Consider the following 25191-nt stretch of genomic DNA (forward strand, 5'->3'; position numbering starts at 1 on the left):
TATGCAGACAAAACATTCCTCTCTGTGAAAGGTGGTGTTCGTAATGGAGGCCCTGATGGCTCGTGCGTATATTTGGTCTGGATATTTGCTTCAAGCTCTAACATTTGACTCCCAGCATGGAATGCTTGAGATACGTCTACGGCAAGCCATCAAGAAAGTTTATGACCCTCAGCTGCACCGTGATTTGGATGTTGAGAAGGAAATTCTTGTAACGAGCGGCGCTAATGAAGGTGGAAACTTTGTCCAACTCTCCAACATTCGATTGAAATTGATAATATTCTAGGTCAACACCCAGCGCTCACCGCTTTCCTGGAACAAGGGGATGAAGTCATAATGTTTGAACCTTTTTTCGACCAGTACCTGGCTTCGGTCACGTTCAACGGTGGCGTTCCCATCTATGTTCCTCTGCATTCTCCTGCCAACGCCTCTGGGAAGTTCTCGAGTGATGAATGGAAGATAGATCCCAAGGAACTTCGGTGATATCGATTACGACTTGCTTCAGCTGGCTGCTTTCTAACACATGCTGTTAGAGCCGCTATTACCCCGCGCACGAAGATGATCATCGTCAACACCCCGCACAATCCTGTTGGAAAGGTTTTCACCAGGGCAGAATTAGAAATGATTGCCTCCCTTGCTAAGGAACACAATTTGTTGGTCATGGCAGATGAAGTGGTATGTGTTTGTGCGCTTCTGTTCTTTGATAAATTCAGTAAACCATCAAATCTAGTATGACACTCTTGTGTTCGATGGAAAAGAACATGTCCGAATTGCAACCCTTCCAGGGATGTGGGACTGCACCGTAACGGTTGGGTCTGCAGGAAGTACGTCTCCAAATGATGCCTCGCTTTTTCCCTATTTCCTTGCTAACACTTACCCACAGAAAGCTTCGCCGCGACTGGCTGGCGTGTCGGTTGGCTTATCGGTCCAGAATATATCATCAGGCCGACGCTAGCAGCCTCGACGCGTATTGTCTTTTGCTCTAACTCTCCGTTACAAGAAGCTGCTGCTGCAGGCCTTGAGCAAGTGCAAGAATGCAAATTCTTTCAGACTCAGACAGCAGAATATGCTGAACGACGAAAAGTCTTGACAGATTGCTTTGACACACTTGGGCTTTCGTACACCAATCCGGAAGGGAGTTACTTCATTCTTCTGGTGAGTTTTGACAAATTTTGCGCTGTCGTTATCTCAGGCGGTACTTTATAACTATCTAGGATATCTCCAGGGTGGAATTTCCTGATGACTATGCCTTCCCTCAGAGTGTGCTTGGAAGAGGTCGAGACTTCAAGTAAGTCTAGTGTCAGGTTAAATTGTTACAATACACTCAATATCTTATCTTCATACAGAGCTTGTTGGTTCATCGCTCTCGAAGTGGGTGTTTCATCCATCCCAGTTAGCGAGGTGTGTTCCATTATTTGCCGGCCAGTGTCGATAAGTTTCAAAGCGCTCTCGGACTCAACAAGAAACTCAATCTCTTCGAACCCGCTCGCATTGACTGCAAAACTCCTCTCGAAACCATCATGAACAACCTGGTCACCCTTGTCAAGGAAGGCAAATTCTTGCACATCGGTCTTTCGGAGTGTAATGCAAACACTTTGCGGAAAGCTAACGAGGTAAGCTGTCGTCATGTGTAGTTCGTTTTTCTTCGATTGAGAGATATTGCACTAGATCTATCCTATAACCGCGGCCGAGATCGAAGTCAGTCCATGGTCCTACGACCATAATCAGAAGGCAGTTATTTCTACTGCACGCGAACTGAACATCACTGTTGTCGCATATTCACCTTTGGGACGAGGCTATCTGACTGGTCTGATCAAATCTACCAGCGACCTTCCCTATCACTCCCTTTGCTCACAAACCGTGCTATCCAGAGGGTGATATTCGCTCTCGTTTGACACGATTCAAGGAGGAAAACTTCAAGGCCAACTGGGCTATAGTCGAGGGTTTGCAAGTTATTGCCAAGAAGAAAGGTGTTACTCCCGCACAATTGAGTATAGCTTGGGTTGCTTTGCTTGGACCACACATGCTACCGCGTCCAGGATCCTCGTAAGTTCACTCAACCTTTTCATCTTCTTTGTTCGATTCAATGTTATTTCCTCTTGCAGGAAAGCTTCCCGCACTCTCGAGAATCTGAAGGCTGGAGCTCTTGAACTCACTGCTGAAGAATCGAAAGCTATCGACGAGGTGATCACCACCAATCTTGTGTTCGGTGATAGGTACTTCGGTTCAGACGAACAGGATTCTGTAGTACTTAGCGGGTTTGAATATAACAATCCATGGAACTTTTTCGATGTGCTTATCTCATCTTGTTTGTGCCTGTTCTCCATTACGCTCATGTCATCGAGAAAGCGATTTCGCCCATCTACCCAACGTACACTCTGTCCTTGCGGATGTGAAAAGACCTTGAGCCGGAAACAACAGCGTCGACACCTTGATGCTCGTGTTCTACCTGCACTTGCTCAGGGGCCTATCGGGTCACTTGATTCTGAGTCTGAGCAGGAGCTTGACTTATCCTCTGAGTCCGAGGCTGAAGCCACCATCAGTAATCAAACAACGATATCATTCTCATCTCTATCACAATCATTGAATGTACCATCGCCTAATCTGCCTTCACCTGCTCATTCCAATGCAGATTCCGTTGCTCCTCTTGGAGTTCAGGTAGATCCTCTTCAACATGTGTCAGATCCCATGGCAGTCTGCAGTGATGAAGACGAGGACGAGGAAGATATTGAACATGACTATGCCCTAGACCAGGAGTATGGTGTCAAGTGGACTGGAGAGGAGCCCGAGTTCTCTGATTCAGAAGGCAAAGATGACGAGGATGGGGAAGGGCTTGAGAAGGAGCTCAATGAGTTGTTTGAGCAAGAGTTAGCAGAATTTGGTGAACTATTATTCTGATTCTGACTTCGGAATCTGGAATGCTAACTATATTCTCTATGATAGGTGAGGAGATAACTGATGAGGAACTTGCCCTTCTCCGTCATTTTGCATTGAAGGTTGAGACTCATATGTCTAATGATACCTTTGCTGCACTGGCCGCTACATTTCCAAATGACCCTCCTGCATCATGGAAAGTCACCAAAAAGCGTGCAGAGTGGCTTGCTCGATTGCGACCTGTGATCTACGAGTGCTGCATCAACTCCTGTGTATGTTACATGGGCCCACATGCTGACAAAAAACAATGTCCTCATTGTAAAGAGTTCCGCTATCGACCAGATGGGAAGACACCACGTAAACGGTTCACATATGTCCCTATCATTCCCCGCTTGACTGCCTATTATCGTAGTCTATCGATGATAGAAAAACTCCGTTATCGTACAACATTTCAACCAACCAATGGAGAGGTCCACGATGTGTTCGACTGTCGTCATTATCAGCAGTTAAAGTGTCGTAATGTCAAAGTCAAGGGGCAGGAAATACCTTACCAATATTTTGCGGATTCCCATGATATTGCACTGGGACTTTCATCAGATGGATTTGCTCCCTGGCGACGTCGGACAAAGACTTGCTGGCCACTTATCTTGTACAACTATAATCTTCCTCCGGAGATTCGCTTTCACCTAGAGTACATTCTGTGTGTGGGTGTTATTCCAGGTCCAAAGAAGCCCAAGGATTTTGATTCTTTTCTCTGGCCTCTTGTGGAGGAGCTTCTCGAACTTGCCTCAGGTGTCCCTGCTTTTGATAGCAAATCAAAAACGACCTTCATACTCCGGTCATTCCTCATCCTTGTTTTTGGTGACATTCCAGCTATCTCGATGGTCATGAAGATGAAGGGTCATAATGGTGTGTGCCCATGTCGTATGTGCAACATCAAAGGAGTGGCTACCATTCATGGGAAAAAAACATATTATGTTCCCTTAGATCGGTCCAGACATCCTACTGTTCTAAACAACCCTACTCTTGTGAAGAAGTATGACCCACTTAATCTTCCACTCCGTTCTCACGATGAGATGTGCACGCAGGCAAAAGAAGTCGTGTTTGAAGCTCCGACACGCTCTAAGGAGCTTGCCAAACAATATGGAATCAACGGCTTGCCAATCTTACAGGTTCTTGACTCACTCTCATTCCCTATCGCTTTCCCGTATGATTTCATGCATCTGCTCTTTGAAAATGTGATCAAGAACCTTGTTCTTCTCTGGACCGGCAAATACAAGGAGCTTGATGAAGGCAGTGGGGAGTATGAGTTTCCAAAGGGAGTTTGGGAAGCTATTGGTGCGGCCACTGCTGCCTCAGGTTCTGACATTCCTGGCATTTTTGCTGCTCGTCCACCAGATGTTTCGGCAGATAAGATTGCTTTCACTGCAGACACTTGGTCATTTTGGCTTCTCTATATTGGGCCGGTGGTACTTCATAACAGATTTCGAAGACCAATCTATTACAATCATTTCATGAAACTCTCACGTCTAGTTCACCTTTGCCTTCAGTTCGAGTATACCCAGAAAGACATTCAGGATATCCGCCTTGGGTTTTCTAGCTGGGTTGAGGAATATGAAAAGTATAAAATCTCATCATTCTTTTATCACTATGTACATTACATTCTGATTATTTCCTCAGACTGTATTATCAGAACCTGCCCAGTCGTCTCTCCGCATGTCCACTCACCATTCATGGCCTTCTCCATATTGCTGATAGCATTGAGCAAATCGCTCCTGTGTGGGCAAGTTGGGCCTTTCCCACAGAACGTTTCTGTGGCCAGCTTCAACCAGCCATCAAGAGTCGGCGCTATCCCTTTGCAAACATTGACAATTACATCTCTGCTAATGCACAACTTTCGCATATTAAAATACTCTATGGTCTTGAAGATGACCTCAATCTGAAGCGGAAAACCACTCTTGGAACACATTTTGCACATCCAGATTGTGAGTCGTAGTTATCCTGTCTTTTTCTATTGTAATATTTATCTTTATAGATCCTACATGCATACTTCTTCCCCCCCAGAGACCAGCTTCCACTGTCACCCAATTCTGGACAGATAAAATCTGCGTTGCCCTTGCAACCCGCTATAATACCTCCATCCAAACTATCCGCAAATACCTCTCAACTGATAACATAGAAAGATGGGGGAAAGTCCGCCGACTAAATGGTGGAGACAGTATGAATGCTTCAAGTCTAGTCCCAATTGCAGAAGATCGCCGGGATGCTACTTTCATCCGTGTAAGCCAAAGCATTTGTAGCTCAATCATCTGTTGAATCATTTCTAGTATGAGCTTCTTGTTGACAGGAATGCAAGGTCCCGCAAAAAAAGATCGGAATTCACCCTTCAAGCATTCTATGGCCAGCTGCAACATATCTTTGTTGTCACACTTAAATCTACACTGGTCCTTGGAATTGACATAGATACAACCCTCATTTTGGCCGGAATTCAGCGTGCAGAGATGAAGAATTTCTATTCAACTGGTCTTTTCTCCTCAACAAAAATGGGATTGAGCGAAGTCGTGGATATGACCAGTGTACAGTGTCTCATTGGTCGAATCAAAGCTGGAACACATGGTTGGGTAGTATTGGACCGAACAGGAGTTCAACAATGGGCAATGCATGTAACAGACACGTAAAGTAACATCATATATAGGTACAGATGTCAATGCTACGGTTTACGGTTGAAAGCTGATATCTGAGGCAAAGTGCTTTTCACCCGCTAATTGGTGGAAGCAGAATCATCGAAAAAAGCATCCGTGGCGGATTAACCCGCTCTGGACCAAAATGACGAAATTCCGTCGGGACACGGTTGAGTTTCCGCAGGTCCTGGGTCCACAGTGATCAATCAGCTAATATAAGCTCAGCCAAAGCATAAAATGACCCACCCTCTCTGAAAGTTCTTTTATGTTTGAAGGAATAAACACTTTGGCAGCTGATAGACACTTTTCTTCAGTCCAATTCTTCTGGCCATCCATACGTGCAGGAAATGGGTTCTTTGTTCCGATTGAAGATTCCCTGAACCAACTCTTTAAGTAAACCACTTTTCCCTCCTCTGTACAGTTTTCCACAAACTGAATCCCCAACTCGGGACAATGGTAGGCCCACTCATCTTCCATTTCCACTGGAACTGGCTCTATATCATTATAACCAGAAGACTGCGTCAAGTACCTTGCCCCTAGTCTGTTGAAAGTAATACTTTCTCTATATCTTTTAGCAGTGAATGACATAACAGGCTCCCAAATTTTCTTGCTGCGACTCAAATTCAGAGACGTTCTGAAGTTCCAACTTGATTAGTATAGATAGAGGGATAAAAGACATGTGAAGAACCTTTGATGGAAACTATCAAAATAGTGATTGCTGGTTCTTATATCCTGACAGTGCAAGTTAGCAGGAACCTTTTGCTTTTTTTGAATAGTAGATGAATATAGCATAGGCATCTGAAGTGAAATAAGTTTTTGTAGTTTTGATATGGTGGGAACTAGTTGATCAACAACAAAGGAGCTTGATACTAGAGAAACCTCAAGATGGAGAACTATTGGAAAAAAGAACTACTTACAGAGATCCTGCAGCCAATGTATATTGTTACATAAAGCAAACAGGACTGTGCTAGGAAGTCCCTTGGATCAGAATCGTGAAGCTAGCCCCGGCTGGGATGCGATTATCAGCAGTAAGTAAATTGAACCTTCAAAGGAATACCCATTAGATAATTTGCAATTGCTATAACTAAACCTTTACCTGCTGAAGCTAAGCGTCCCCAACGTGAACCTGCATTTAGCCAATTATGCATACTATAATGTGATATACCGGTTCCAGTGACACTAGATAAAGCAGGATATGCACTCGCAATCGGTTTGCCGTTAATGAGCTTGCCTCGTTTTTGTGTGAGAAAGAAAGGAAGGAATCTAATGGGCACTCCAACCAACCAATCTAATACACAATATGCGAGTTCACTGCTATCAAATTTATTTAATAGCAAGGGGTAGCATTGTCAAAGGTTCCGCAAAGCTTTGAGAGCTAGGAAAAAGCTTTGATCAATTAAGTTGAATCGTTCTAAGGATTCAGTATATTCCTTTGATTAAGGTAGATTCAGCACTATTGGTGCTTTGGTTGTATTGATATGGGTATATCAAGAATTGGGGGTTTGAATCAAAGTAAATTTAAACCGAAACACACAGACCCCTACAGAGGGCTAGAACTATGTGCTGGCACAACCACACAGCGTGATTTGCCCTTAAGACCAACGACTGATCCTAAGTTCGAAGAATACCCAACAGCTGGATATAACTTCTTGCAGTCACAAGGAGCAGAACACAATGTTCCTATACTCACAAGTGCCAGGCCCGGATGGCTGCTAGCAAAGAGGTTTCAGTCTGGTGGGAGTGTGTCTTTCCTTTTTATGGATTAGCACTGCAACGTTGTCCCAAAATCACTTGTATTCCAGATACATCGGATCGCTATTTATACATACCAGTACTATTAATGTAATAAAATAAATGTTCGGAACTGCAAGGAAACTTCTACAATAGGTCAGATATCATTTAATTTGAATCTACATGTCCTTATTTGGTCCATAATGGTTCCAAGATTCTAGTATACCTCCAAACATAGGTAGGTACTTCAATATTCATTTAATTTAATTGCTTTGGAGAATGACTCGAATAGTGTTCAGCTGTCATTGCTGTTCAACACTTTGTTCGATCATTTGTCACCTTGTCCAGAGGCAAATCAGCTCTCCTCGATTCTAATCCTATCAATCTAATTCATCTGGATTAAACTAATTGCTTCTCTCTTTCAATAGACACCCATTGTGCCTATACTCTATCAAGGGAGTTACGCATAGTATTCATTTAATAGTATTCTTCAATATTTTCTAAGTCAGGACTCTTTGACATTTATTTGATATGTCTTCGAAGCCTTGCAGTACTTTGATCGTTCTTCTAGTCATTTTCCTCAACCATGCAACCTGATTGGTCTGTTAGACTAAATCGCAGTCTTTTGGATTAATGCATGATCTCATTCTAGAAGGAGTATTTGACAATCCCTGAGTTCTAGAAAGTCATTTTGAGTCAATCCTCAGCTCATGGTCACTTGAGTAAGTTCTTCCAAACTCCTGCCAGTGTAAGGTTCAATAAGAATACCCTTGGTATGTCATATGTGAATGGTCATCCTTCGGATGTAGTCCGAGTCTGGTATAATCCTGCTTGACAAACAGGTAGACCTTTATCCAAAGGTAGTATTGGGTATGGGTAAACTAACCAACTTATGTTAGTATGGGTATATGGTCCCTTCAACTATTAGACTAATTCAGTATTGACTTTGACTGTCAATCTGGGTCTCAATTACAGTCCTCTTGATACAAATCTATGCGTGAAAGTGTCACAATTCACTGCATAGACGTCTAGCCAAAATTTAGGCATGTCACCGTCCTTGGCATTCTCATGTAAAATACTAAAAGTAAGCTACCATTAATAGATGGGGAAAGGCAAAAAATTGTTTCTTACCTGTTTACCTTTGCCGCAAAGAAAAGCTCGTACATCATTTGAATGAAAGTAGAGCCAGTATTGACTTTTTCAGTGTGTCTACACCTTTGAGTGAGATGAAGCAGAGAGTCACTACTCAGGGCCTCAAAAGCTTCCTCCCAGTCCACAGCAGCTACCAAACTCCTAATGTCTTCGGCCCACTTATCGCTTCCCCATCTGACAACCCCAGTCAAATGTAACATCCAGGCCAAAGCTACATCAGTCACTTCTTTAGGTGGAGCATGGGGTGTTTGGCTAGCCTCGTAAAGATATTGGGTTCCATCTGGTGCCTCCTCTTCCTCCTCCTCTTCTACATCCTGCCTATCTGCCTGTGAATCAACCCGCAGCCTCTTTCTTGAAGCTGAGCCTCCATTACGGTTACAATCTGGTCTAGGTTCAACCGGATCAGCATGGGTATTGACAGCACTGTGTCTTTGCCTTGGGATATGCTCCTTGTGATTCACCTGGGAATGACGGCGCTTCCTAGAGCCAGGATCAGAGTTTGAGGTGGCAAAATAAGAATGTAGATGTTGAGTAGAAGAAGTGGTAAAAGCTGAAGCCGGGAGAGCTGAGAAACTGTTCTGGGTTGGAGCAGGTTCATCCTCCAGCAAGGATAGAAGTAACTTATCCAAGTCTGAGTTCTGCTGGCTGTGAATCATATCCTTTTTATGGAAGGTACCACGGTCCTGAAGTAAGTTGTAAAACACGTCGAAGTCAGGGACCTGGTCAGCAATCCAGAGCTCCTCTCTATCTTCATCTGCGTCCTCAGCCTCCCCAGTGTCTACAGCATCTGGGTAGTCACTGTTGTCTTCTGCTGCTTTGTGGAGAGAGTAGTTAGCGGCATCACTGAGATAGTTGCTGTCATCTGCTTCAAAGGTGGAGGAGTTGGAGGGGGGGAGCTCATTCCCACTGAAATTGTCCTTGGGGCAGAAAGAAGGGCTATTGGCGTAGTGGGTATCATCCAGGTCCAGGGAACAAAGGGCATCTGAATCAGAAAATGCATCCCGGCTAGGGGACATGTCATGGAGTAAGTCGCTGTCGACAGGGGGTGAAAGGAGCGAGCGGTGGCTGTTGAGGGGTGAGACCTGACACGAGTTGCCATCATAGCGGTACGTATTGTGGTTGCAGTGGTGGTGGTGGGCGCAGTGCAAATCATAGTTGTGGTCAAGGTTGTGGAGCAAGTCATGGTCGTGGTGGCGGTGCAAGTCATGGGGGTTGTGTAGCGAGTTGCTGTTGTAATGGTCATGAGAGACAAGTAGCAAGTGGCAGTTGCGGTCATGTTCATGATTGCAGTCGCAGGGCAAGTCGCAGTCATGGTCGCGGGGCAGGTTGCAGTCATGGTCATGGTCACAGGACAGGCAGCGGGACAGGTCATGGTCATGGTCATGGTCGCAGTCATGGTTGGGGTCGTGGGTTTGGTGCAAGCCACAGTCATGGTCGTGGGTTTAATGCAAGTTGCGAGCATGGTCTTGGTCGCAGGTTTGGTGCAAGTCCTGGTTGCGGGTTTGGTGCAAGTCATGGTCATGGTTGCAGTTGTGGTTGTGGTGCAAGTCGGGGTGGTAGTTGTGTAACTGGTGGTGTGTGTTGCAGTCGTGGAAGTCACAGTGGTCATGTAGCAAGTCACGGTCCTGGTGTTGGTTGCAGAGCAAGTCATGGGGCAAGTCATGGTCCTTTCGGACCAATACCTGGTGCAAGCTCAGGGGAGGGTCGTGGTTATCCTATGGCAAGAGTTGCAGTCATTGTAGAATGAGATATGGTGAAACCCAGGAAGAACATTAGACGTACCTGTGCAGCCAAGTCAAGATCTACCTGAATCCCTGCTTCACAGGTCATTCTACTTTTGGATGCTAGCCAGGGGGGTTTAGGCCTAGTTCTGATGGAAAGGTACTTGGTAACTCTGGCAGCTTTGGAAGGATGTTCAGGCGAAGGTGAAGGAGTAGGGAAAGAGGGATTTGGAGAGAAGTTGCCTTCCAACTGAATTTGAAGAGAGCCTAACAAAAGCTTCAACTCTTCTGGAAGATTTGATCCCTGAGAGAGAAATAAGGTATGTAGAGCCTGAAGTTGAGTTGTAGAAAAACTAAGGTCAGGCATGTAGTAGTGCCACTGTGGTGGAGGCTCAAAAAGGAAGGTAAGTCCGAAATGCCTATCTTGCCTAATTGAGCATCCAAGGAAATGCAGTAAGCGCCTTGAGGCGCTTAATGACTTAATGTATTCTGGGCTACAAATCACGCTCTTTTTTCCTTTAGAGCCACCTACTTTACAGGAGATTCTAAGAAACTTTGTGGTGTGCCTCAAATTGAAGTTACCTTCAATTTTGACAATCCATCTGGGCCATCAGGCTCTGTAGGCTTTCTTTCTCCCCATCTTATGTTATTTCTGCAGTATATACATATATAAAGTAGCTACAGAATATCATTCAAGCTATAGCTATAAAAAATGTCAATAGCAAAAAAGTAGAACAAAAAAGTAGACATACTCGAAGCAGAAATAGGAGTGCTTGGGTAAATTCTGTAAATATCCTCCACTGAAGCTACTGCATAGTCTAAAATTTGTTGCATTCCAGGGAAATTATTCTTCTTTTTCAACCATTTTAGCATTCGATTCTTGCAAAAAGGATTTACTAAGGGAAAATCGGTGCTCTGTAGAATATCAAGAAGCTCCTTGTAGGTAAGAGGCTTCTTGAAGTCCAAAAGACAGGAGGTGATCTTTTCTTTCCACACAGAGTGCCAGGATTCGATGCAGGCTGCATGCTCAGAGCAAGCTTCAGAGGAAGGCAGACCTTGTTCTTTATCAACCAAAAAAAGAGGAAACGTTGCTTGGGATATTTCCATAAGTAAAGTGCATATAGCCTCTCTGGTCCTAGCAATGGTAGGATAGGCAACAAGAATCTGCCTTTCCTCATCTTGTGTGATTTCACCTAGTGGCCTCTGAATGAGAGCTTTTACAGCAGGACCAAGCCAACGATGAACATCAGGAATATGATGAAAATCGCCAACTAGCTCTAACATTCTGGCAGGAGGTGTTCCAAGACTTTCCAAACCATGAACAGCATAGGAAATTCCATCCTCAGCCTTCAAAGTAAAAGCCACCTCTAGAAGGTCCACTAGACTTTCTTCTGTCAATTGAAAAGGACACCACTCTCTGTAGTTATTATACTTGTGAGGACATATTATTCAGCATTGAAAAATATTCACCTATCATAAATCCAGTGCAGAAAATTGCTAAATTCCTGAGTCAAAAAGGGTAAGATTATAGGATCCATTTCTGTTCCTTTGATCCTATTCAAGTTAAGTTCTTCAATGAAAAAGTTGACCAAGATGGGAGCATGAAGCTTGAGAGAAGACAAGTTCATTTTGTATTGGGAATGTGTGATTCTGCCTCTCTAAGATAAATATGTTAAATATTTTATGAGCCACCTGTAGGGAAACCATACATTGTCCATTTCTTTAGTTTCAAGAACCACTATCCTATCTTCATGATAAAACTCTACTATTTTAGTGTAGCTTGGGTCATCTGGATCTACAGACTTTTGACATCTGCTTTGGGCTTCAAATTAGCCTTGGGCTCTGGCTCCAGCTTGGGTTTGTCTGTCATTTGCGTTAAGTGCTCAGTAGCTGAGTGAGGGCAGAGTGACATTCAGTCACAGTCACAGGCATTCCTTCCTTACCCACCTTCCATGTCCTTCTTTCTCCATGCCACATAAACATTCTTGTCCAAATATGCCTCCTGAAGATCCAGTTCAGACAATATCCACCTGTATATCCACACAGACAACCCTCACTATCTCAGATAGAGGTCAGGAAAATGCGGGTCTCCTTGCTATTCAAGTTTTCTATGACCCATCTGACATCCCATCCAGTAAGTTTCTGTTACTCTGCATTGATTTATTGCTCAAAGTCCTTCCATGAACTGTTGTTACTCAGATATCAAGGTTGAGGAAATGTGGTGTAGTTTCATTTCACTGTCTTCATCCTCATCGACAGAGACTGTAAGCACCTAGCTCTACTATCCATTTTCCTACATTTATATTAGCTATATAGCAATGAAACAGTCACTATGTCAATAAATTTTGCTCGCAGGCTGAAGTATTGGTTTGTAGAACTCATATATATATTGATAAAAAGGCATACCAATGTTAGGCATCACACTTGCTAGGTATACTCTTTCTCGTACTCTCTCTCTTGTATTCATGGTCTTTCTTAGACTCTGTCTCATACTCTTGCTCATACTCATTCTCGTATGTGGCTGCTGTTGTCCTACTGTAACCAGCTGTTCTGAGACAGCCCTGTCTCTCAAGATGGTGCCTTGTATCAATCTATCAATTTATCTAGGTAGAAAAATGTCTTTTTGTAGGACAGTTACAACTATGAGTTTTCTGCTACATCTTATGAGTTTTCTGTTTCTGCTGTGTCTTGTAATTTTTCTGCTACATTGAGTTTTCTGCTAGGAGGTGTAATTTTTCTGCTACATCTTATGAGTTTTCTGCTGTGAGGGATGAATTTTCTGCTATCCAAAGTATATTTTCTGTTGGCAGTATAAGTTTCTTGCTGAGCTTATAAATTCCAGGTAAGGTAAAAAAAGTTCTGCTAAGCCATAAAATTCCTGCTGAATTTTTTGCCACTTGGACTAGCATATCAGTGATGCTGAGACTGGACAGTACATTGTATTTGGAGGAAACACACAGAACTACACAGTGATTCCATCTGAATGACACTTCAGTGGGTCTTCATAACATAATACAGTTGTATTTCCAAGTAATAAAGCTTTAATACTAAAACCCACACTTGTGTTTAACTTGGACTATAACAATATCTGCAAAATTAAAGTGTTCCGAGCTTCATCTTTGTATGGCATTGCAATAGAGCTGAATGATTAGATTGAAAGATAATAATAATATTTTGGACCTCTGGAGTTAATTCCAAGAATATCACACCTCATATGCCCAGTAAATGAAGATAATAGCCTTTGCCAAAGGGAAGGGGGGTGGCAAAGGCTGTTGTCATGAAGATCCACTATCAGCCCCTAGTGCAATAAAAGCTGGATAATTCCAGTCAACTTTGTATAATTCAGATCCTTTGGAACAGTATTCCCATACACCCGAGTAGCTGGAGGACCGCCTCCTGTACATACATGATACATCCGTGCACCTCCCATATTTTCTTGGGTGTTCAAATCTGTACTCATATGTGCTTCCCATCTACCACTCATTACAAGCAACATACAGTATATACATTATAGGGGTACACAAGGTCAATATACATCATATATACAGTATACACTAGGTAGTGTCCATTGATATATGCATCACAGTGGTTAGTTTACTGAGCACCTCATCTTTGTCATTGGGATCTTCGTTGAGTGGCAAAGCATCTTTATCATCGTCGCGATCATTCACATTGTTGACGTTAGCATTGATTGTTATTGCGGCTTCAATCACTGTATACAACACACCCTGTCCTGGAAGGAATGTGCCCAAAAAGCCTGGTATCTTTCCCAACTTCTTCAGCCTCATGAGATGAAGATTGTTATGAGGCTGAATAAAATGAAGACTCGTCTTTATGTATGTCACTTCATGCCAATTTGAAGCGCCGTACTTCCTTTTTAGGACACCTTTTTTGCCTATATATGTGTCATGCCCTGGCTACAACCAGACCAGTCCCAGTACCCGCCACACATTGTCATACATCCTATCCACCTCCTGTACCTCCTCTGCACCTCCCCAAGTACCACCAGGCACCTCCCCTAGTATTTCTGACACAACTACCCAAACGTCCTTCACCCCGACACGCATACGGAAACCTTCCTAACTGACAACCCCTTTAAGTATTAATCTCGATTACCTCCCTCCCTCGATTAGCTGCCTCATGTCTCCAGATGTTCTCTTGTTCACTTCCCGTACCTATTTAAGTAGCGCCGTAATGTCCTGAAGCCCCAGCTTGGTATATTTTGAACACACACCCTTTTGCATAGGTCCAGTCCCTGTCCCTTTGTACCTGCTAACCATACGGATTTCTCTTTACTCTCTGTTTCTCTACCTCTGTTTCTCTTTACTCTCGTCTACTCTCTCTCTGATCGTCTATACGATCAAATATACGCTTTTACTTCAAGTCTAAGCCATCCGAGTGAGTCTCCGAGCTCCCTCGAACATTACTAAAGCTCCCCAATGCCTAAACACTTTGGTGAGCTACCCTTCCCCAGACCTCCCAGAGCTTCCTAGCCACTTTGTAAGCTTCGGGACCTCGATCTAAGTAACGTCGAAGCTACCCCTCACGTCAAACCACGTATTGCTTCTCCGTTACCACCTCCAACACTCGAGGACATCCTTCCTCAAGCCCAGTCCCCGGGAACCTACCTTCCTGGGCGTATACCTTCTTGGAAGCTTACCACCTCGAGACCCATTTCCATCTACGACCTATTCGAACCCTATATTGATGTTCTAGGACCTCCCTGGACCTCCTAGGAACCCCCTCAAGGGTCACCATCTCTTCGTCCCATCCACTACTAGGTCATTCCTGTCCTCGGTCGCAGTTCCTGTAGCTCCCTTCGAGCTCCAGCCTGCTCCTAGCATGCTACAACATAAACCTTCATATACCAAACCCTACCCTAAGACCTATTCTGACCCAGGTCTTACATTATACCAAGCTCTCCCGTCACCGAACGGACTCGTTGCGGTGAAATGTCTGCGACGTCAATGGAATGACCTTCTAGTTCCAAGACCGAATCAAAGAAACAAAAGAGCGCCTTATCTCGTGGAAACACGACACAAGCTCAAAAGTCGAACCAGGCTGCTAGTTCCACTGTCATCACGGTGGCAGCTGGTCAATGCCTGATGTCCATCCCAGAACAGTTGTTTGGGGATGAAACCGCTAGCAACATCCGGACCCCTGAGGGACGTCAACCGGCAGTTCAGGAGCCCCCTCCAGTGGAACCTGGGATGGGACCACCACAACGGAGGTATACCTCCATGGGTTATGCCCAACCTGCCAGTAGTCCCATGGGAGGTTTCACCTACTCCCCTACCTGGGGAACGAGAGGACCTCCCCCTGGACCGGTACCGCAGCTAGACATGGAGTCAGCTTCGAACGCGGGTGGAAGAGTCAGCGGCCAAGTAGCCACTATTGAAAGGATACAAGGGGAGAATACGGATCCTCTTACAATAAGACAACAGGAGAAACTTCCGGAGAGGAGGGTATCACCTGCAGTCTCTGAACAGTCTCGAACGTCATCCAGGAGGCTACCGACTCCTCCCGTACAGTCCCTTAACCCTCCTCCCCCGAGACGAGGAGTTTCACTCTCCGGCCTCTTGAAGAGTCAAGCTATGAATACGCCTAACTGGGAGCGTACTCACGCACTCCATCATAGTAGGACCAACTTCCCAGTGCAACCGTTGTCTGAAATGACACTGCATCTGGAAGATGTCATTCGAATTCAGGAGTGTATCCTGGAGGACGTAGCTATGGTCTTAAGGGAGGTATTGGAGTCGATGGGGATTGAAATATTGGGAGACGGTCTCAAATTCTCAGACCTACGAGTACAGTTCCTAACGGTGGGAACTCAACTGGAAATAGACCTCCCAGAGAAGGCCCAGCGGTGGCTGATGACCCCAGCAAATCGATCAGACTTTCTCTGGTTGTATAACGTCCTACTGGATCCCGAGCGGATGTTAGAATTGCTAGAGGCAGAGGCTCGTTACGGACGATCATTCCGAAATGCGAGGGGAATACTTCCCCTCCTCCCTCATACCCATGGAAACGAGAAGGATTTCTGTGGCGAAGTGGGTCTGCATATATTGTACCGAGCATCTAACTACAGATCGGGAGCAGTATGATTTGAACCTCCCCCTTCGAGGGTTAATATCCCAAACTATCAGGCTATCCAAATACTTCGGAACGCAAACCTAGCGGCGGCGGCAGCTAAAATCGATGAGGAAAGTAACGAGGATGCTAACACAATCGCTGCAAAAAATCGTAGACACAGGAGATACACCACGGCTCACCTCCTGGCCCCAGTGGAGTCAATGCCTGATCAGGATAGTCCTGTCCAGGTCCGTAGCGGACAGACGGTGTACACGTACACGCCCATGAGGCATATGCACCAGCTCCTGGTGAGGAGTGAGGAGTCTGAAGCGATGTTGTGCTCTCAGGAGACCCGACACCGGATGTTACTAGTGGAATCAGACACTCTGATGCTGTCGGAAGAATTTTCTGGATCAAATCTAGAAAGGGCCTTGGAATTCCGTCGCAGACTGGTCGCGGATAATCGGGGAACCTCGTACATGGTTCAATGCGAACCAGAGAATGTAGGGGAGTTCCCTCTGGAGCAATTTGACCCGAAAGGGCAGCTCCATGGTTCTGATGGTCGTTTCCGGGGGCAGAAACATTCATCATCCAGGAATAACGAGGTTCCTGAATTTCTTAACCCCGGCAATACGGCCACGAGGAGTCCCCAGTTGCGCTCGGGAACCTCCCCCACTGTACATGCCCTGGGTCAAAATTCGACCCCTCCCCCCAGAGTTAACCTGCAAACGAAACCGGTAACGCCAGTCTCGACACAGCGGTACCAGTTTGGGGAGGTAAGGATGGATGGTGCACAACATTCATCACGGATCTACGGACAAGATCTGACAGCTCGGCTGGTTCCCAACCCTGTACACGTTCCTCCAAGACTGAGCAATCCATCAGTCATACCCTATCAAGGGTCGGTATCGATGCAATCTCAGGCAGTGGGAGCGGAGAGTCAAAGGGATCCAAACCAACGAAGGACATTGGTAGTTCACGAAGAGGCGGTACCCCCGCAGGGAGCTCCTTTAGGAACTTCCTTTGTAACTGGAGCTCAGACGAACCGACCTGGCATGGTTGTCGACTCGGCACGCTCTCAAAAATTGGTAGCAATGATCCAACAACAGGCTCGGGTCATTGAGACGCTCCAGGAACAACTCCGTGAGGTAAAGAAAGGATTCGCAGCGGGGGAAGTACCGACTGGGGGACCCCTTTCCAAAACAGGAAACATGGCGGGATTATTCGGGCGAGCGCCTAGGGTAATGAGAGAATACATGAGGGGAGGTCCTTCCCCTGTAGTTCCCCAGCCAAGGAGCTGGCAAGCTATGGAACCAATATCCTTTAACCGAAACACTCCTACAGGAGCTAAGGATGGAAACCCCCAGGTAGAACAAGCAGGACAGATCCCGGCTACTCCGAGTGTGGACCGACGATGTATTCACGAGTGGGGAGCCCGAGTGCAAAGAGCTGAACTAGGGGAGTATGTGAGACCGGAAGGAGGAGTGTACGCGTTGGAAAACGAGGGAGGAGGCAAAGGCGGGTTTAACCCCCCTCCTAGAGTACCTCCCCCACATCTTTCTAGTCAATCGAGAGATTGAGAATGACCTCTGAGTCAAGGGGGACAGGGTCAAAGAGAACAGGGAGGAAGGAGTGGGGGAGGAGCACCACCTCCGCCTCCTCCTCCTCCACCACCTTCAGGGGGACCAGCTGATAGTAATTCGGAAGGTTCCGACGAGGGGGAACAGAACCAATCGAGTAGGAACGGTGGAAGGAGAGAGGAGGACAGAGGAGAGCTCCCCACTGGAGCTCCTGAAGTACCTCCAACACGCTATGACCCGGACCAACCCTGGTACCACGATCCAAGACAAGGTTGGCACCGTAAGGCAGCTCCTAGACCTCCCAACGAGGGATGGAGTACATGGGAGAGCAACGAAGAAAAAAATTGGATTACCATTGAGTCGAAGCTTGACGTCGGTAAGATCGAAAGCTTTGCAGGTGACGACTGGTCTGCATGGAAGACGTGGGTCCTCAGTTTGGAAAGGATGTTTGGAGTACGACCTACCATCTATGCTCATGAAAAGGACAAGTGCGCTTCGGCAGCCAGCCATCTCACTGGTGCAGCACTCTCCCACTTTGACACATTGAACCGGCAATGACTGAAGGGGGAGTACACTTGCCTCGAGGACTGGATGGAGTTTAAACGAGAGTTCGGTTCCAAATTTGGACCCATTGACGAAGCGGACGAGGCAAGGAGGAGATTGGCCTGGATGAAGCAAATGCCGGAGGAAAGCTTCACCAACTTCTTCATTCGCTTCAACGAATACGCTCCTCTGACCGGGTTTAATGACGAGGCTCTGATAACATACCTCAAGAAAGGGGTAGCTCCCTGGTTGCCTCTACAGGTTGTTACCGGAAGGGAAGAACCTCGATCCTACGATGAATGGACTCAAGTGTTCACGAAGTTGGATGGAGCTGTACGTGCGCAAGCGGAGAGTTTGAGGAACCTCCACGGCGAAAAACCACTGCAAGGATGGCTGAGTCGCTTCCCCGGGTTGGAGTTAGCACCCGAAGCTCCTTACAAGTCCCCCTTGCATAGGGAAAGAGAGCCAGCTGACGTCTGGACCTCCAATCCGAAACCAGCTGTGACAGGGAGGTTCCAAAACAGGTCCAACTGGAAAGAGGGACAACAGAGGGTGTCCGCAGCTTGGGGGGAAGGAGAAAGTTACGATAGCGAAAATCGAGAGGAGGACGAAGACTGCTGTCACTGCAGGGATGGAGGAGAATGGACTGAAGCAGTCCTCCAAGCAGGAGTTACCGATACCGGGAGGAAATGGACTCCTGAGGAAAGAGCGGAGAAGTGGAGAAGACGAAGGCAGGAGCTCTGCATGTGTTGTGGACGAAAGGAGCACTGGGCAAAGGACTGCCCTAACCCAGAATCGTTAGAACGTCCAGTGGAGGATCAAGAGAGCTCAGAGAGAGCTTCCAAGGCCGATTCAACTTGAGGAAGAGGGACGGCCAACCAAGGGGGAGGTCGTAAGGACGATTCAACTCGTCCTTAGAACGGATTCGCGCCGGGATTGTGGTGGAAGAACGGGAAGGAATGGATGATCTCTGGAACGTTCACATCTTAGACTCACCAAAGGGAGGTGAGCAAGAACTGTTGGACGAAGTGGGAAATGGGCAGGGGGCTTCAAGGTAGATCAGGGTGAACTGCGAAGCCCCGCAACACCTTCGCCTACCACAATAAGAGCTGCACTCGCGGGGAGTCAGCCAGCTCGTCTCACGTCCCGATCCTACAACTCCTTCATCATCCTTACACGCTTTCCGTTCTCCGATGACACGCCTAAATTTTGGCTAGACGTCTATGCTGTGAATTGTGACATTTTCATGTATAGATTCGTATCAAGAGGACTGTAATTGAGACCCAGATTGACAGTCAAAGTCAATACTGAATCAGTCTAATAAGTTGAAGGGACCATATACCCATACTACCACAAGTTGGTTAGTTTACCCATCCCCGATACTACCTATGGATAGCAGTCTACCTGTTTGTCAAGCAGGATTATACCAGACTCGAACTACATCCGAAGGATGACCATTCATGTATGACATACCAAGGGTATTCTTATTGGACCTTACACTGGCAGGAGTTTGGAAGAACTTACTCAAGTGACCATGAACCGAGGATTGACTCGAAATGACTTTCTAGAGCTCAAGAATTATCAAATACTCCTTCTAGAACGAGATCATGCATTAATCTAAAAGACTGCGATTTAGTCTAATAGACCAATCAAGTTGCATGGTTGAGGAAAATGACTAGAAGAACAATCGGAAGACTGCGAGGCTCCGGAGACATATCAAATGAATGTCAAAAGAGTCCTGACGTAGAAAATAATGAAGAATGCAATTAAATGAATACTATGCGTAACTCCCTTGATAGAGTATAGGCACAATGAGTGTCTATTGAAAGAGAGAAGCAATTAGTTTAATCCAGATGAATCGGATTGATAGGATTAGAATCGAGGAGAGCTGATTTGCCTCCGGACGAGATGACAAACGATCGAAGTAAGTGCTGAACAGCAATGATAGTTGAACACTATTCGAGTCATTCTCTAAAAACAATTAAATTAAATGAATATTGAAGTACCTACCTATGTTTGGAGGTATACTAGAATCTTGGAACCAATATGGACCAAATGAGGACATGTAGATTCAAATTAAATGGTATCTGACTGAGTGTAGAAGTTTCCTTGCGGTTCCGAACGTTGATTGTATTAAATTAATTGTACTATGCGACTCTATATTCTGTATGTATAAATAGCGATCCGATGTATCTGGAATACAAGTGATTTTGGGACGACGTTGCAGTGCTAATCCATAAAAAGGAAAGACACACTCCCGCCAGACTGAAACCTCTTCGCTAGCAGCCATTCGGGCCCGGCACTTGTGAGTATAGGAACGTTGTGTTCTGCTCCTTGTGACTGCGAGAAGTATATCCAGTTGTTGGGTATTCTTCGAACTTAGGATCAGTCGTTGGTCTTAAGGGCAAATCATGCTGTGTGGTTGTGCCAGCACATAGTTCTAGCCCTCCGTAGGGGTCTGTGTGTTTCGGTTTTAATTTACTTTGATTCAAACCCCCAATTCTTGATATACCCAAATCAATATAAACCAAAGCACAAGTCGTGCTAAATCTACCTTGATCAAAGGAATATATTGAATCCTTAGAACAATTCAAATTGATTGATCAAAGCTTCTTACTTAGCTCTCAAAGCTTTGCGGAACCTTTGCCAACGCTACCCCTTGCTATTAAATAAATTTGATAGCAGTGAACTCGCATATTGTGTATTAGATTGGTTGGTTGGAGTGCCCATTAGATTCCTTCCTTTCTCTTTCACACAAAAACGAGGCAAGCTCGTTACCGACCTCGATGAAGACAAAGAATACGCCACACTAGTGGATAGTGGAGCAACTAGATGCTTCATAGACAAAACCGTCGCTATGCGACATCCCAAAAATTTGGTTGACCTAACAAACAGCATCTCTTTGGAGCTGTTCGACGGGCAACCTACCTCCGCAGGATTGATAACTCAGACCTATACTGACCAGATCAGTTTTGTGGATGGAACAATTCACAAGGTGGAGTTCCTAGTGACTCAATTACACCCCATGGCTCTGATTGTGCTAGGACTGCCGTGGCTACGCCTGCACAACCCAGTAATTGACTGGAAGGAACTTTGCCTGATGTTCCAGGACCGAAACGCCCAAATCTCAGCAGCCCTTGCGTCAGAAATTGTCCAACCAGGCGCCGAGGGAGGTACTGAGGAGCTAGGAAGGGGGGTAAACAATGAGGAAATACATGAAGGAACTCTCCAACCACCTCCTGAAGCTCCTCAACAACCCCCTGAAACTCCGCAACCACCTCTGGAAGCCCCCCTTAGAGCTCGGTGAAACTAGAGGAAGTAAAGGACAAAGAGTACGAGGCGAGTCAACCAGGTCCACACGAGTTATTCCCCTCGGACAAAAATCTAGGGCCAGACGACCCAATACTTATGGGGATAAACAAATGGCTAGCATTCGCGAGCGAAAGCACGGAACAAGAGGTGGAGGAAATCCTCGAGGCTGGACGATCCGCCATGGAGAAAGTAACTCCACAACCAGCGAAGGATTCAGAGGAGGCCTATCAAAAGTGGAAGAGTAGGGACATGAACCGATCCTCCTCCTGGCCTGGAGCTAAGCAAAAAGTCTGGTGGAGGAAGAAAAGGAGGGAACACGGACCTTATCCCGACCTCCCTACCCTAGACATCGAAAGCCTGAACATACCCAAGATTCCTTCAAGGTCTGGCCTGACTCCCAAGGGTTCAATAAGACGTAACAACTTCCGAAGAAAGCAGCTCATAGCGGGTACCCATGTGGTGGAACAAAAATCAGATCCCACCATACAAGGGAAACCCATCAGCTTAATAGGAGCAGCTGGGATGGATCGTCTACTGAGGGAGGGAACCCCAGCGTACTTCCTTCATATATCGCCCACGAAGCAGGAGTCCCCTACTGAAGAAATGCTCCGGGCGAGTGATAGCAACGACCCAGAAAGAGTGCAGCAACCAAAGGATCCTGAGAGTGGAAGCCCTAGTCCAGAACAAGGGGGGGTTGTCAAGGAGCTCGATAAAGAAGCATTGAAGCGTCAGGAGACGGAGGAGTTAAAGAAATCCATTCCCGTCCAATACCAGGACTACCTGGACATATTCTCACCTGGAGAAGCCAGAATGCTACCTCCGCACCGACCCTATGATATCAAAATCGAGACGGAAGGGGATGCGATACCTCCCATAGGGAAGCTCTACAACATGTCTGAGAAGGAGCTGAAATCTCTCAAGGAGTACATCGATGAGATGTTGGGGAAGGGGTTCATATGATCCTCCAGTTCCCCCGCGGGAGCTCCTGTCTTGTTTGCCAAGAAAAAGGATGGTACCCTGCGACTCTGCGTCGACTATCGAGCTCTGAACAAGATTACGAAGAAGAATAGGTACCCCCTACCATGGATAGGCACCTTAGTGGATCAACTATGGAAGGCGAAGATCTTCACAAAGATTGACCTCCGTGCAGGATACAACAACGTCAGGGTAGCCCAGGGACATGAGTGGAAGACTGCATTCCAAACTCGGTATGGGTCATTCGAGTACCTGGTAATGCCCTTTGGGCTCACAAATGCTCCCTCCGCGTTTCAATTCTTCATGAATGAGATCTTTCACAATATGGTGGACGTCTGTGTGGTGATCTACTTGGACGACATCCTGATCTACTCAGACGATGAAGTATCCCACGTGAGACACGTCAGGAAGGTCCTTGAACGACTGCGGGCGAACCACCTCCACGCAAAGCCAGAAAAATGTGCGTTCCATGTCGACACGGTCGAATACTTGGGGGTGATTATATCACCATTGGGGGTATCCATGGACCCAGAGAAAGTGAAGGCGGTGATGGACTGGCCAAAACCAAGGACAGTTAAGGAGCTCCAGGCGTTCCTCGGATTCGCAAATTTCTATAGGAGGTTCATAGACAACTACTCAGGAATCACCAAGGTGTTCACGAAGCTCCTCCGAAAAGACTCAGTATGGAACTGGACGTCACAGTGTAGCAGTGCCTTCGAGCTTCTGAAGTCAGCCTTCTCCGAAGCTGTCATAAATATTACATCGTTGTTTCTCGCAGACCGGATTATGTATATATAGCCAACCCTCCACAGCCTGGTCCCTTATCTTGACCTCTCTGTCATTATCTGGGACCAGGTATGTGCTTACTTATTATTACCTATGACTACGATACTCAATATATCTCTGTCATTATCTGGGACCAGCCTGCCGCCGTTCTGCTTAGTCGCTCCGCCTTGTTGCCTTGTCCAGTGGCTCCGCCTCACCGTTCTGCTTAGTCGCTCCGCTTTCCCGCTCCGTTAGTCACTCCGCCTCTGCCGCTTCGTGACATTAGGTCAAGATCCATTACTGCACTGACAGCCTACCGATAAGGTTGTCCTTGCAGGGTCTATAGACACCACGTCTTCCCCAGTTCCGCCCGATTCTGAAACACCTGCTGCCAGTATAGACTGCTCCGCACTCCCGCACGCACTTGACCCCAGAGACCAAGCTCACGCCCATAACAACAACGATACTTGGCGCGATTGCCAGTCTCAACCTTGCCCCAACGCCCTTTCGAACTCAATCCGAGAACCACTCACTGTGAGCAATATAACCTTCCTGCCGATTCCCCAGCCCCGATTGCCTACTCCCATCATGTCGACTCCTATCCCGCCTGCCCCAAACACCTCTGCGGAGGATCTCATGGCTCAGCTCATCAGACAAGTAGCTAACCTTGCTACAGCTATGGAGGAACGCTCATCCTCTAAGTCAAGCATGAACAAACCCGAGGTTTTCAAGGGTAAAGATGGCGCTGAAGCCCGTCGCTTCATGGCTCAGTTCCAGAATTGGGCGTCAGAACAACCAGATCTCGCCAAAAGCCAAGTAAAACTCATCAAGTCCGCCTTGGGCTTCTTCACAGAAAGTGCCGGAGATTGGGCAACCCCCCATCTGCTACATTTCAATGCGGAAAATCCCCCTTTCGGAGGAAATTGGGAGGCGTTCCTGAAGGAATTTAGCCAACGGTTTGAACCAATGGACCCAGGTATGGAAGCCCGTAGCGAGATCAAGAATCTCAGGCAAAGTAAAGGACAGACAGTTGCGGAATTCGCTCAGAAGTTCAAGGATATCGGAGATCGGACTGAAATGTCTGATATTGACTTGCGGGAACGTTTCTTCACTGCATTACTCCCAGAGATCCGACAACACCTCATCACCGTAAACATTGCCCAAGGAATTGCTCCGACTCTGAAGGAGGCAATCAAACGGGCCATATCGGTGGATGTCTACCTGCACGATCCCACCATGACTGGCCGGAACTCTGGATACCCTCCCACGCATACCGCTCATACTACCCCTGCTGACCCCCACGCTATGGACATTGATGCAACCCACACCAGTAATGGGAATACTAGGGAAGCATTCCTAGCTCGCATGCGAGGACGATGCTTCGGCTGCGGTGCCCAAGGTCATGTCAAGCAAAACTGCCCACACCGAGAAACCACCTGCCGCTACTGTGGACGTCGAGGACATCTGGAAGCAGTCTGCCAAGACAAATTCATGGGACTCGGACGAGACCGAGGCCGACGCCAGCAACCTCGACGCCAACAGATATCCGCTACGGGACCCGCGCCATTCTCCCTATTCCCAAACGAATCCGTCCAAATCGCGTCCTCGACCCCAACATCTGCTTCTGCACCCGTAGCTGCTACTCCGAGCCCCCCTAACCAGGACTTTTCCAATCAGATTGGTCAAATAAGGGAATTACTTGATCGTGCTAACGCTATGTCCTCCTCGTCCTCTGGCTTTCAACAGGGTTTTTAAAGAGGGTACCCGCTTCGGCTGCACCGAGAGTAC

General features: G+C 46.5%; 6 protein-coding genes across 6 annotated transcripts; 4 read left to right on the top strand and 2 right to left on the bottom strand.

Moving 5' to 3' along the window:
- Positions 1-121: 121 nt before the first annotated feature.
- C8R40DRAFT_1160562 (aminotransferase) lies at positions 122-2147 on the top strand (the record flags this gene model as incomplete). The annotated part of the gene is made up of 8 exons (XM_046230026.1): positions 122-230; positions 284-476; positions 531-672; positions 728-821; positions 881-1152; positions 1212-1285; positions 1344-1398; positions 2103-2147. 8 exons carry the CDS (start codon positions 122-124, stop codon positions 2145-2147), a joined length of 984 nt encoding a protein of 327 aa, XP_046086734.1.
- Positions 2148-2933: 786 nt separating this feature from the next.
- C8R40DRAFT_1044514 (uncharacterized protein) lies at positions 2934-3506 on the top strand (the record flags this gene model as incomplete). Its single annotated transcript, XM_046224229.1, has 1 exon — positions 2934-3506. A coding segment is annotated over one exon (573 nt), but the record flags the coding sequence as incomplete, so codon positions are not given.
- Positions 3507-4088: 582 nt separating this feature from the next.
- On the top strand, positions 4089-5549 carry C8R40DRAFT_1044663 (uncharacterized protein; the record flags this gene model as incomplete). The annotated part of the gene is made up of 4 exons (XM_046224239.1): positions 4089-4492; positions 4552-4856; positions 4907-5151; positions 5199-5549. 4 exons carry the CDS (start codon positions 4089-4091, stop codon positions 5547-5549), a joined length of 1305 nt encoding a protein of 434 aa, XP_046086736.1.
- Positions 5550-8410: 2861 nt separating this feature from the next.
- C8R40DRAFT_1170253 (uncharacterized protein) lies at positions 8411-9451 on the bottom strand (the record flags this gene model as incomplete). The annotated part of the gene is made up of 1 exon (XM_046231505.1): positions 8411-9451. The coding sequence occupies one exon, from the start codon at positions 9449-9451 to the stop codon at positions 8411-8413; it is 1041 nt and encodes a 346-aa protein (XP_046086737.1).
- A 258-nt stretch (positions 9452-9709) lies between these two features.
- C8R40DRAFT_1170254 (uncharacterized protein) lies at positions 9710-10177 on the top strand (the record flags this gene model as incomplete). Its single annotated transcript, XM_046231506.1, has 2 exons — positions 9710-9991; positions 10049-10177. 2 exons carry the CDS (start codon positions 9710-9712, stop codon positions 10175-10177), a joined length of 411 nt encoding a protein of 136 aa, XP_046086738.1.
- Positions 10178-10848: 671 nt separating this feature from the next.
- C8R40DRAFT_1170255 (uncharacterized protein) lies at positions 10849-11694 on the bottom strand (the record flags this gene model as incomplete). The annotated part of the gene is made up of 3 exons (XM_046231507.1): positions 10849-10859; positions 10909-11573; positions 11627-11694. The coding sequence occupies 3 exons, from the start codon at positions 11692-11694 to the stop codon at positions 10849-10851; spliced, it is 744 nt and encodes a 247-aa protein (XP_046086739.1).
- Between the last annotated feature and the right edge of the window lie 13497 nt (positions 11695-25191).

Source organism: Lentinula edodes, assembly GCF_021015755.1.
Source record: "Lentinula edodes strain Le(Bin) 0899 ss11 chromosome Unknown C8R40scaffold_16, whole genome shotgun sequence".
NCBI classification, from domain to species: Eukaryota; Fungi; Basidiomycota; class Agaricomycetes; order Agaricales; family Omphalotaceae; genus Lentinula; species Lentinula edodes.